The sequence below is a fragment of the Corylus avellana genome, chromosome ca4, assembly GCF_901000735.1.
Source record: "Corylus avellana chromosome ca4, CavTom2PMs-1.0".
NCBI classification, from domain to species: domain Eukaryota; kingdom Viridiplantae; phylum Streptophyta; class Magnoliopsida; order Fagales; family Betulaceae; genus Corylus; species Corylus avellana.
Window position 1 is genome coordinate 20,496,634 of NC_081544.1, and position 13,060 is coordinate 20,509,693.

At 36.8% G+C, this 13,060-nt stretch overlaps 1 protein-coding gene and 1 non-coding gene across 4 annotated transcripts; both read left to right on the forward strand.

Moving 5' to 3' along the window:
- Positions 1-2,333: 2,333 nt before the first annotated feature.
- On the forward strand, positions 2,334-12,288 carry LOC132179262 (protein WVD2-like 7). 3 transcript variants are annotated; one of them, XM_059591950.1, is made up of 10 exons: positions 2,334-2,577; positions 2,716-2,787; positions 3,996-4,730; positions 4,986-5,207; positions 5,370-5,413; positions 5,493-5,582; positions 5,662-5,758; positions 5,859-5,930; positions 6,338-6,448; positions 11,395-12,288. In XM_059591950.1, exons 2-10 carry the CDS (start codon positions 2,746-2,748, stop codon positions 11,875-11,877), a joined length of 1,896 nt encoding a protein of 631 aa, XP_059447933.1. In that variant the 5' UTR covers positions 2,334-2,577; positions 2,716-2,745; the 3' UTR covers positions 11,878-12,288. The 3 variants fall into 3 exon arrangements, with proteins under 3 accessions (XP_059447933.1, XP_059447935.1, XP_059447934.1); XM_059591952.1 differs by having other exon boundaries at positions 5,871-5,930; XM_059591951.1 differs by having other exon boundaries at positions 3,999-4,730.
- On the forward strand, positions 7,407-7,540 carry LOC132180170 (small nucleolar RNA Z247). Its single transcript, XR_009440062.1, has one exon. It is a non-coding gene; the product is annotated as a small nucleolar RNA Z247 (small nucleolar RNA).
- Positions 12,289-13,060: the final 772 nt, after the last annotated feature.

A 13,060-nucleotide genomic window follows, 5' to 3' on the forward strand; every position in this document is an offset into this window, starting at 1 on the left:
TTTGTAAGCAGGCTCTATCTCCTTCTATGATCTGTTTGTTTTGCTTTTGGTCAAGACCTTTGGGTTGTGGATGTGAACATTATCCTAGTTGTCAAGTCGAGAAGGATGAGTTTCGGCTTGGAAGGTTTTTTTTCTCTCAGGATCGAAAAATAAGCGCTACCTATGCATTGGATAGTGTCTGTTTGGTGCAGATCTGATCTTAAACTTGATGAATAGTTATGGGTTAGCGGATGTTGTTGCCTTTGTTTGGCCTGATTGGTTGATAATTGTAACTTTAGTTTTTGCTATAATTTGCTTCAGAGCTTTTTGCTCTGTTTGTAAGAGCTTTTGCTCACCATCTTTTATCAATGAATGAAATGAAATATTTTTCCTTAAAAAAAAAAAATAAATAAATAAAAAAAGAATTGAATTCATTAAATGAAAAAAAAATAAATGGCAAAAACAGTCGGTGTAATTGATTTTTTTGTTTTTTTTTTATATATAAAAAGGAATATATATATATATATATATATATATATATATATATAGGGGTGGCAGAGCGTCCCCAAGCTGATGAGAGAGAGTGATTGGACCCCTTGTTTGGTTTTTTTAAATATTTTCCGTTTTCTATTTTTTTTTTTTTTTTAATTTGAAAAAACCTTTACTTACTACTCTTAATTATGAAACAATGTCAATCATTCTATCAAAATTAAACTTTAATAAAACTTTGGTTGTAACAAATTTAACTGAAATTAATAAATTTGCTTGTAACAAAACTCTATGGACTGAAAAATTAGCCTGATAATACTATTAAGAAGAAGAAAAAGTAAATAGTAGCTTGTATTAAACTAGCTTAATCTCTATTGGTTCATTCATATATATATATATATATAAGCCGTACATGGGAGGAGATGAGAACCAGTGGGCAGTGAACCACCATCCATTCGGACCGAGGCTGACGTAGAAGGCTGAGATGCAAATGCACGTACGGTCACAAAATGGGATAGGATCCGATCTCGGCTAAACACTGCCGTGGGCGGCCCGGACCCATTTTTATGTTTTGGGGGGAGTAGGACACGCACGGCCCATGCACATGCACATGTACGCACGGGTTCGAGGTTTGTCCCTAGTATGATTGCTGGCCCCGAGTTGAACATTATTATGATTACATCCATGGATCCGAATCCAACGGTGGTAATCATTGCATCAAATCCATAACCTCATCATTCATCCAAAAGTTTAGGGGTCCCGCTCAACATCATTTTTATTCCTTCAAGTTTATCTCCTCCCTGCCATGAGGTCCTCATTGCCAGTAGGACGACCTCTTTCCTTTTTGGTCAGAGCAATAGCTTTCCCTTGAAATGCTCAGTTTTAACCAAAAAAAAATATATAGATGGGGTTCAACCGAACTTCATTTATGGTACAAAATTATATAAGAGTTGTATCATGTTTAAAATAAACATAAAAATTAAAATATATACCCATAAAAATTGAATCTTAAATAGGGCGGTTAGTCGCTCTAGCCTAATGTGAAGTGACCTTTGATATTATTTAGCACATGAAGATAGGTTTTTTTTTTGGGAAAATTTCAGAAAGCCCCCTTAAACTTTCAGCCAATTTGAAAAATCTCCCTTAAATTTTCAAAACTCTCATTTAGACTCCCTAAACTTTAGTTTTCTCTCACTTTGAACCATTTTAACATTAAACTACGTCGTTTTGTATACTAAAATTAAACACCTACTCAGCCCAAAAACGATGTAGTTTAATGTTAAAAGGGTCAAAAGTGAGAGAAAATCAAAGTTTAGGTGGCCTAAATGAGAGTTTTAAAAATTTAAGGGAGATTTTTCAAATTAGCTAAAAGTTCAAGGGGGCTTTCTGAAATTTCTTTCTTCTTTTTTTTTTTTTTTTTTTTTTAAAGAACACATTATTCTATCTCCTTTCTCTTTTTCACTTAAAAAAAGGACAATGGACTCGAGTTCCAATTTCTCATCTCAAACAGCCCTCCTATCTTAGCTGGAACTCTGAACAGTACATGAAGCGGACACGTGGACGCACCCTACTGCACCAATCTTATACTAAAAACCGCCGTCAGTTTCAGTCGTCTCCTCCGTGACTCCCGCGAACGCCATCTTAAATGTCGACCCACGACTTCAACGGCACCTCACGATCCCATGTGACGGAGCAACAGAGAGCGTCCCGTTTGGCCTATGTGCGGAACAAGAAAAGAACAAAAAAAAAAAAAGAAAGACAACCAGCACATGATTTGACTGACTTGACAACGCCTTTTAAGCAACCGCTTTCTATAAGACTTGGATTGGATTTTTTTTCAAAAAAAAAACTACGCTAATCTGTAAAACTGGTTTGGAGAAGTAAAAGCAGTGAGAGAGTGAGATAAAAGCCTCTCGTCAAGATCTCGCAGCTTTTGTAAAGAGCAAAAAAAAAAAAAAAGAAGAAAACGGACGACTGTGCTTTTACTCTCAAACACGCTTGCTCAAGATTCCTTCTGGATTCATTGAATCGCAAGCTTTTCATCCATTTATTACGACAAACTGTTTTATTCATAGATTTGAAGCTTGAAGCCTAAAATGCGCGTTTAAGGTACTCACTATAATCTCTCTCTCTTCTTTCCACTGGTCAGTTATAGTATTGCTTCTTGAAATTTGCATTACTTTGGATATGTAACTGACGCTTCACAAGATTTATTGACGAGTTGTTGTTTTGATGAGTGGTGGTTAGGTAGTGTTTGGTGCTTAATTTTGGCTGATAATGGCGGGAGAGATTGATGAATCGTATAGCTTTAGCTTTCAGGTATTCTTTTCTAACCTAGGATCTAAATTTTACTTTCATTCCTTTTTTTTTTTTTTGAATTAATTGATTTACATATTATCAGGAATTCTAATTTATGAGAAATGGTACGTGAATTTTAATCTTGGATGAATGACCGATTAGCAGTGGAAATTTGAGATTCCAGAATTGTAGGGATTTTTTTTCCTCCCCACTCATATCAATTTATTTACGAATGATGAAAGGATCTGCATTTGTAATAGGCTCCATATGCCTAGTTTTTAATATTTTCCACCTGTCCTTCCAAATAGATAGATAAATACTTCTTTCATTCGCTTAATGTGTATTGATTGGTTGCCAAAATGAGATATACTTTCTTTCTTGAGATGTTTGGCTTTTGCAAAAAATGGCTTTGTATTCCATTCCTATCACGTATAATAACTCACCTTCGGGGGTCAAGATAGTCCATTGATTTATTTAGCTTCGTTGACCCTGTCTTTGGATCTATTTCGCACCATCAACAAATGGAGTTTTTTGCTCTGTACATGTTGAAAATGCAGCAAAAAATGCAGCCCTTTGGGTTTATTAATTTTTTTTTTTCTATACTTCTTTTTCCATGTGACAAGTATATCTAATAATTGTTTTTCTTTTCCCGCTTACTGGCTTGTATCTTTAATTCAATAAAATTGTACTTAATTAGCAGGTGTTTGTGCGTGCATACATATTTACACATAACAATCTAAAGTCAAGTCACAGCAGCTATTCAGGGTCTGGGAATGGATAAAGGCAATGCTTATTACAAAAACAGAATTATGTCTCCCATTTTGAAATTAAAACGAGACTTGCTGTAACTTTTGTCAACAATAGTCATTATATTATACACACACACACACACGCAGTTCATAAAGATTCCTGGATCATTCAGGTACTGTTACAAATACGAGTAATGCAATTGAAAAATTCTAGCTTATGTTGCTTTTAATGAAAATACAATTAAGTCCACTGTCTTAAATAAACTTTGAATCACCAAACTTCACATTGTTGAGTACCCAACTACCTCCCACAAGAATACTTGTTTGCTAATGAATTGTGCAAGCTTGAGGCTATTGCCAAAGTTTTTGGAAATTTTGCATCATTGGGGAGCGGCTGAATTGAAAAATAGACTCCTATTATTCCTCTCTTGGATATGCTTTTCCACCTATTCTCTTATAACAGAACTTTTTTGACATAAGCAGGCAGATTCTCTACACTCTGGTTCTATATCATTTGGAAGGTTTGAAAATGAACCCTTATCTTGGGAGAGGAGATCATCTTTCTCACACAACAAGTACCTTGAAGAGGTTGAGAAATGCTCAAAACCGGGTTCAGTTATTGAGAAGAAAGCTTATTTTGAAGCTCATTTCAGGAAGAAGGGTCTTCTTTGTCCAAATTCATCTGATTGCCATAATGATGGAGAATATCAAACTGGTGAAAAGGATGTCTTGGAGAGCAGAGAACAATTTGAGCATGTAAATGAAGGTAGCCACTATGCTCTCTTTGATGAGAGCCCTAATGGTTCTGAGTATCATGGAGAGTACGAAGTGACAGGATGTGAAATGAAAAATCCAGGCTTTTCATTCTCTGTCCCTCAGATGGAATCTGCTTTGAATAATGCTGATGTTTTGGTAGATTATGTTAATGCTGAGGAAACACGTCAAGTTGAAATTGACTGTGACAAATTTCTCTCAGTTAATGATGGACCTGAGATAACAATAGATCACAGTCCTAATGGTGATGCTGTAAAGGCTGATAAATCATATAAATCCATAGCTAATTTCGAACCAGGGATTGAAGAAAATCAGAACTTTGATTGTGATACAGTAAATGCTGAAAAATCATCAAAAGGCACTGATCCATCCCCCAAGACTGGACCAGCTGTGACAGTTGACATAACTAGCTTGGAGCATTCACCAAATCCTTCTCCAAAGGTGTGGATTTTCAAGAATATTATCAAAATAGCAATTCTTAGTTCCTTACCAATAGTTCCTTGTTTGTCAAAAGCTATCATTTGATGGTGGACACCCAATCACTATTTGAAATAAAAATTGCAAAATAGCATATGGAGACTAGCTCTGGAGGTGTTTATCATTGTCAAATGGGCACCAATGTTATGGATGCACTTATTTAAGCTTTTTTGAAGTATTTTTGTCATTTGGCTGAACTCCTTGATGTTCTAACTGTAGTTGAGGGCTGCAACGGAAACCAAACCTTCGAAGCCCAGAGTGAAGTCTCAGGCCAATGTTGTCCGTGTCAAGAGAGACATTTCTGGTGCTTCATCTAAAGATCCTCCAAAGAAACCAAGTAGAAAGGAAAGGGAGAATTCACTAGGAAATAATTTAGAAAAGAATTCAGCAAGAGTTGATGTTCAAACTACACATGCTGTACACAGAACTCCAATCTTAGAGGTAAGCGTCTGAAAATATATCAAAAAGTCAATTCAAGGTACTTTTATAAGCAATATTAATGACCTTTTTGACAGTGCATTATAATAAAATTCATCAACATTATTACCTGGTTACTGAGTAATCTTCTTATGTTGTTTGCTATTGCTTGGTCTTTTTGCACAGGATTCTAGAAGTCGGAAGGCAAAATTAATTCATGACAATAAAAGGTATTTATTATTTCTTGAAAGTGGGTAACCTATATGGTTTATTGATTCAATCTCAAGTCTCATTCTTCTCTTGTTGTAGTGGTGAAAAAGAATCAAGGAGAAAGAAAGTCGGTGAATCCCAGTCCTCTTCAACAAAGACTGAACCAAGTGGACATCAAAGAGGAAACAGGTTACTGAAAATATCATAAGTACTGCTCTTATTGTTCAATATTTTTACCTTATGAATTTTCATATACTTTGTGTTATAGGCTTGATCATACTGTGAATTCAACAAAGGCAGATGCAAAACTAGGTGCTGCAGTTTTCAGTTTCAAAAGCGACGAACGAGCGGAAAGGAGGAAAGAGGCAAGCAAGCATGCTGTAACTTTGATTTTAATTTTGCTTTGATTTTAGGGATTAGACCTGAATAACTTACTCCTTTGTTCCTTCGGCTCATCTAATTTAGTTCTATATGAAGCTGGAGAAAAAAATGCATGCCAAGGAGGCTGAGATTAATCAGATCCAAGCAAAAACACAGGTATATGAAATTATCTAATTAATACTTTATGTCATTAAGTAAAAATTAATTGATAATTTCATTGTGTGTTGCTTTACTTTAAAAGAGATAATGATATATTCAAGCTACTGTGACGCTGTGTTGGTGCTCAGGAGAATGACGCAATTATGAGATTCTAAATCATATAATTAAATTGATGACAAGTCTCAGATTCTTTTCTTTTCTTTTTAAACGAGGTATTGTTAAAAACACTTTTTAATTCTTAACTTGTGAAATTTCTAGTGAGGTTCATCTTATTTTCATTTCGTGAACGAGGCCAAAGTAGATATGGATCGAATAGCATCCATCAATTTTGTTGTCACAATTATATATGTTACCAATTCATGAGGTCAGGTCATAAGAAACTTCACGGGTCACTCCTATTGCAGGAAAAGACAGAAGCTGAGATAAAACAATTCCGGAGAAGCCTAAACTTCAAAGCAATGCCTATGCCTTCTTTCTATCATGTAGCTGTATCTCCAGGGTCTGATGGGAAGAAGGTACATATATGTTTTTGCCATAACTGAAATCCGTTATGTTCAAATTCCTTTATTCTTGGATGGCTGCATATAATAGTCCTCACTTTTTTACTTATCAAAAAAAAAAAAAAAAATAGTCTTCACTTTTCTAGTTTTACAGAATTCTTGGACGTTTGTTCTTCTTTTTCTCTCTTATAGGGGATTTATTCTATATACTGTCCATGGATTGTGCCCCTCTCTGTTTTCTAATGAGATTGATTTACTTATCAAAAAATATTTTTGTTATAACTTGGTCAGCCTTAAGCTGCTACATTTAAATTCATTTGTATCTATCTTGTATAGATGATAAACTCAATAAAATTATAAATAAAATTATTGCCATACGTATTTAGTACGCAGCATTACACCTAGCACATCTATTTATGTTATATGGTATTAGAGTCAAAATTCGACTAACATCCTTCTGCTCCAATAGCCGCCACCTCCTCCACACGAACTTCTCCTTCTTCTACTCTCAACACCACCACACCACTTCACAACCTTAGTCAACGCATTGCCCTCAAACTTACCTGTGAAAACTACCTTCTATGAAAGGGACAACTTTGTTCCCTATCTACAAGGTCAAAGTCTCTTTGGCTATGATGATGGAACAACACCCTGCCCACCACAGTTTCTACCTGATTCCACTGCCGGTTCAATGGTAGCCAATCCGGCATACCAAACTTGGTATCTTCAAGACAAGATGATCCTTGGTGCTATTATTTCCTCCCTCTCTGAAGGGTTCTTAGCACATGTTGTTGGCCTAGATTCATCTCGAGAAGTTTGGCTAATTCTTGAGAAGCTTTTCTACTTCCAACGAAGGCATGTATAAGGAAGACCAGATATCAGCTAGCAACCTTAAAGAAAGGTTTTACTCCTATTGCTAATTATTTTCAAAAGGCTCAAAATCCCATATACATTGGCTGCCATCAGTCAAACTTTACATGAATTTGAACTTGTCTCTTATATACTTGCTGGCTTAAGCATTGAGCATGATCCGCTAGTCACATCTATAACTACTCGAATTGATCCCATTTCCATCGATGATCTCTATGGACATCTTGTCTCTCATGAGTTGCGTCTTGAACAACATCAATCAGCTGTTGATCTCTCCATCCCCTCTGCCAATATTGCATAATGCAACAACTTTGCTCAAGGAAGGCCAGCTTGTGGCTCCTCTCTTTCCTCTGTGGAGGTACTACTCCTCGCAATCAGAATTCTTGGCGTGGCAGAGGAAGGGGGCAGGATCTCCATCCTCATTCCCATCTACAGGAAGCTCTGCCACAAATTGTCCAACTTGCCACGTTTGCCTTAAATCTGACCATACAACAGCTTCTTACTAACACCGATTTGATCACACTTATTAGTGTGACTCTAACCAACTTGCTACTTATATGACTACACCTCAAAATGCTCCTGATTTCCAATGGTACCCTGATAATGGATCCATCAACCACTTGACCAATAATTTATCCAATCTCAATGTGCGAGCTAAAGAGTATATTGGCAATGAGCAAATCTGTGGTGGCAATGGTCAAGGTTTGCGCATTCTTCATACTGGTCTTGCTACTTTTGCCTTCTCATAAGCACAAATTTTGGTTGCTTTCTCTTTTACCTGTTCCTCAAATATAGAAGAACCTTATTTCTATAAATCAATTCACACGTGACAACAATGTTTTCATCGAATTTCATCCTAATTTTTTATGTGTTAAGGACATTCCACCCTCACCTTGCTTTTTTTTTTTTTTTGGGTGAGAGGGTCTCGGTGGATCAATGGCACCATCGACTGGATCATCCTTCCTTTAGATTGTTCGTAGAGTCATCACTTCCAATAATTTGCCCATGTCTTCTTCCAAAGCTTCTCCAATTTGCTCACCGTGTCAACAAGGCAAGAGTCATAGGCTTCACCTAGCTATTCACCTTTTGTTTCCTCTCTTCTATTACAGTTGTTATTTCTGGATGTATGAGGTCCCGCCCCATTATTTCAGTTAATAATAAACGATTTTCTTTATGTATTGTGGATGATTTCAGTAAATACTCTTGGCTATTTCCTTTAGAAAGAAAATCTGATTTCACTGCTGCTTTCTGGGTTTTAAATCCTTAGTTGAGAATTATATTGGCAGCAAAATTGCTTGTGTCCAAAGTGATAATGGAGCAGAGTTTCGTCCTCTGCAGCAAAAACTTCTTTCAATGGGAGGTTATTATTGTCTTAGCTGCGGCACCACATTAGATGAGCTCAGTTGAGAGAAAAAACAGGCATCTTGTTGAGACTAGTCTTCTCTTCTTGCCCATGCATCTGCTCCTCTCTCTATTTGGGATGAGGCATTTGAATCAACATGCTTTTTAATAAATCGCCTTCATCTCTTGTCACTCCGCACAATTCCCCATTTGAACTATTCCTTTTTAAAGGCTTTTGGATGTGAATGTTGGCCATTTCTCAGGCCTTATAGCATCTTGTTGAGACTAGTCTTTCTCTTCTTGCCCATGCATCTGCTCTCTCTATTTGGGATGGGGCATTTGAATCAACATGCTTTTTAATAAATTGCCTTCATCTCTTGTCTCTCAGCACAATTCCCCATTTGAACTATTCCTTTTTAAAGGCTTTTGGATGTGAATGTTGGCCATTTCTCAGGCCTTATAATTCCCGCAAACTAGCCGTGAGATTAAAGTCTTGTGTATTCATTGGATATAGTAAGAATCGCCATGGTTATAAATATATGCATGTTCCTTTTGGACGAACATTTGTTGCTCAACATGTTGTGTTCAATGAACTTTCATTTTCTTTTGCTCAATGTCAAGCAACTCAGTCATCTTCAGCCGAGGCATCATCCCATGTCCCTCTTCCTACTCTTGTACTTTGACCCTCACGATATATATCTTCCACATCCAGTCCACTAGAGTCATTGGGAAATAGTACAAATCCTCCTTCTGCTCCATCCCAATCACCTAATCCTCCTTTTGCTCCATCCCAATTACCTCTCCCTGAGTATTCCCCTTCTGCTCCTGCAGCTTTTGCACAACCAGCCACTTCTTCTGAGAATTTCACTCCTTCATCACCTGCTACTGCTGATTCTGCAATACCAGTTCCTCCACCTCACATTGTGCGTTATTTGAAATCAACCTTCAATCAGTCTCTATTTTCACAAATCACCATCATGGCTGCTCATTACTTACTCTGATTCTGATTGGGCAGAGTGCCCAGATGACAGGTGTTCTACCTCTGGCTACGGTATGTTTCTTCGCAGAAATCTCCTCTCCTGGAGCTCGAAGAAGCAACCAACTCTATCTAGCACCAGTACAGAGAGTATTAGGCTTTAGCAAATGCTTCTGCTAAACTAATTTGGATATAGTCTCTATTGGGCGAGCTTGGTTTTTCACTTCCCTGCGCAACTATATTACATTGTGATAACATCGGAGCAACTTACCTTACCTCAAATCCAACTTTTCTTGCTCGCACAAAGCATATAGAAATAGGTTATCACTTTGTCAGGGATCGTGCTGCTGCTAAGGCATTGGATGTCCGCTTCTTATCGAGTAAGGATCAGCTCGCAGATATCCTCACCAAATCACTGGCTTCTGACGGTTCTCTCTACTCAAATTCAACCTCAACTCTCACTCACCCCCGTCAAGTTTGAGGGGGTGTATTGGATCAGATAATGATAACTATCAACACCAACCAACTGATAAGTGATAACTATACAGCAGAGCACATCTTAGCCTTAAGTTGTTACAATTTAAATTCAATTGTATCTATCTTGGATAGATGATAAACTCAATAGAATTATAAACACAAACACTGCCATATGCATTCAGTAGGCAGGATTACACCCAGCATATCTGTTTATGTTATATATACTATGTGACTAGAAAAAATCCTATTCTTCATGTTTGACATATAAGATGCCCAAAGTGGTTATAGTTCTCACCCACGAGCTTGTGAAATTAGAGGGAGATTGGCTTGCAGCTAATGCTTGTGATTTCAAAGGGTTGGAAGATATTAGATTCTATTGGGATTTCTTTATTAACATGCTGGGATCACATGACAATGAACATTAATAAAACAGTTTGAAGCTGTAAGAAATGTGTTAACCAAAACAGGAGCTTGATGGAAAAATTTACAAAAAAAAAAAAAAAAAAAAAAAAACTGTGTGAATATATTACGGGAAGATTTGGGGAACTATAGAATATATATAATTATAATACACACACACAGAGAGTAATTAGGACAATGCTTATCCCATTAGTTTTATTCAAGAGTTTTTTCACACACTTCTTATTTCCAAGTGTTTTCCATACTAGTCACATGATGTTTTCCTCTAAATTAGATAGATTTTCTTTGAAACATAGAATGTTTATTAATGGCCTAGTTACCTAGTAACTGCCCCATACATACTAAATCCATTTATTTGCCTTCCATTGCATGAAAGGGAAGAATTTCTCTCTTGGAATCTAGTTGAGACAAACTTGACTTAAATGTGTGAAGACCAATTTATCACCCAAAATGATTGTAGAAGTATCATGTTTTGTCAAAAAAAGAAAAGAAAAGAAAAGAAATATCATGCGAAATGTTTTATGACAGTTAAGTTTTGTCTTCTTATCCATAGGAAGAGCAAAGAGCCCTTAAAATGATTGTCTCTGAATTGAGTTTTAGGAAGTGAGGAAGTGCTTCTAGGAAACCATACTTTTTCCAGCATGTCAATATCATTGTCTCGCGATATATTGCTAGTAACATACTTTTCTCTCACACTTACAGTGTTGGGCCTTTGTTGATCTATGTTTTGGATTGTTTTCCTTGATTATGATTACATTACTTGTTCTTCCATTAGAGCCAAAGTTGTTCTTTTCTATATCTGATGAGCCCTCAGTTTTTATTTGGAAAGAAATAGAGCCAAAAGTTTGCTGATGTTGGAGGACATTTTATTTCTCAGGCTGTATTAAGTAACAACAAATGTAATAAAGCACAAACTAAGTCAACAAGTCCAGGTAGTAGAGCTGCTGCCGGATCAAAATCGTGTTCTAAGGCAGGAAATGACCAAGCCCTCTATACCAGTGAATCTGTAAACACAACTGAACCACTTGATGCCTCAAATGAGACCAACTGCCCTACAGCTGAGCACTCTGAAGGCAGTGCAATCTCTCAGACTCCATCTACCAACCGAAGCTACTTCCCAGAAGCTACAGCTGGAAATGAGGTTGTCGGGAGGAAGGAACGAGAGAAGGAGAAGGATACTGGTTTGCATAAAGGTTGTGTATCAGAAAGTCATAAGGTGACAAAAGGCCAAAGGATTGAGGGGAAGCAGAGAGTGGGAGCCCAGACAAGTAGCAATGAGTTGGCAAGAAAGGACATGAAACACGTTGGCATTGGCAGCAGATCTCGAATGGGCAATCTAGCAGTTGGTGTTGCCTCTTGAACACAGATGCCCTTTCTCCCCACATGTTCGCCGCTGCGCCAAGCTACCGTGACATATTTATGAAACCACATGTTTGCCACCATGTGAAGTGAATAAAAAGCACGATTTGACCGTAAGCTACCAGGTTAGAGGCAGGATGTGCTTCTCTCCATTATCCATAGCACAGATACGGAAAATCATGAAAAATGGATGTTGAGGTTAGCATTTTCTCTTCATCGTCATGTTATTTCAAATTTTCACTTATGCAAAGTGTAATGTAACATAGAGCTGGAATAGATAATAATGTTGGAATTGTTTGAGGGATATGATAAAATCACAAGACCCTCTTGCCACCATATGTGAGGAATAGCAATACGAATTGTTAGTTTATTGAAAGAATTATCAGGTAATAATAGCACATGTTCGTATTTATTTTGTGTAAGATTTGTATCTAGCATCTTGGAATAGAATTTATATAGTTTCCAGTTCATGTTAACTGCCTTAAACCTAAAAATTCATCTTCAGATATCATCATCGCCAAGAATCACGAACATGGGAGCCTTTATGTGGGTCTGCAGAACTGATTAAGGTTATAATTCTGCCCGTTTCTTAGAATAGGAAAAAGTGAAAGAATCACTTACTATTTTCATTGGAAATCTAATTATACATCTATTGAAGATAAACTAATTTAACCAAACATCTTTCCTATCATGGTAGTTGTAAACAATAAACTAGAACGCCAAGTGTCTCCCTAAAACTAGTGGTACTGCTAGTTTGCCAATAAGAATAGGATAATGAAATGGTTTCATTTAATAATCCAAAATCGATTCTTCACGTATTTAACTTTTTGCTAATTTGGCTATATTTGAAAATGAAAGATAATGATGATCAGACCCTGACGATGATGATCTTTTTCTAGCCTTCTGGTAGTCTCTTTTTAATTTCTATTTTAACACAAAATGTCTACAACCAGCTTCCTTGTAATGTAGATTGCTGAGAGAAGTCATAGAAAGGAGGACACATTTGGAATCTTACAGCTACCATTAAGTTGAGATTGTTTTAGGAAATTCGGGTTGCTTGCATTGTTTCACCCACTAAAGGTGAATATTGGTACATAGTCTTGCAAATTCAAAGCGACTAATTTATTATCTGACCACTTTCGATCAATTATCTGCCAGAACCGGTGAGGAGGGATGTACAAATT

What these genes read in the sequence shown, in the direction of transcription:
- LOC132179262 (XM_059591950.1), top strand. Translation starts at nt 2,746, where the DNA reads ATGGCGGGAGAGATTGATGAATCGTATAGCTTTAGCTTTCAG. An exon ending in CACCAAATCCTTCTCCAAAG is followed by an intron (nt 4,731 to 4,985) that starts GTGTGGATTTTC and finishes TTCTAACTGTAG; the next exon opens with TTGAGGGCTGCAACGGAAAC. An exon ending in GAGCGGAAAGGAGGAAAGAG is followed by an intron (nt 5,759 to 5,858) that starts GCAAGCAAGCAT and finishes CATCTAATTTAG; the next exon opens with TTCTATATGAAGCTGGAGAA.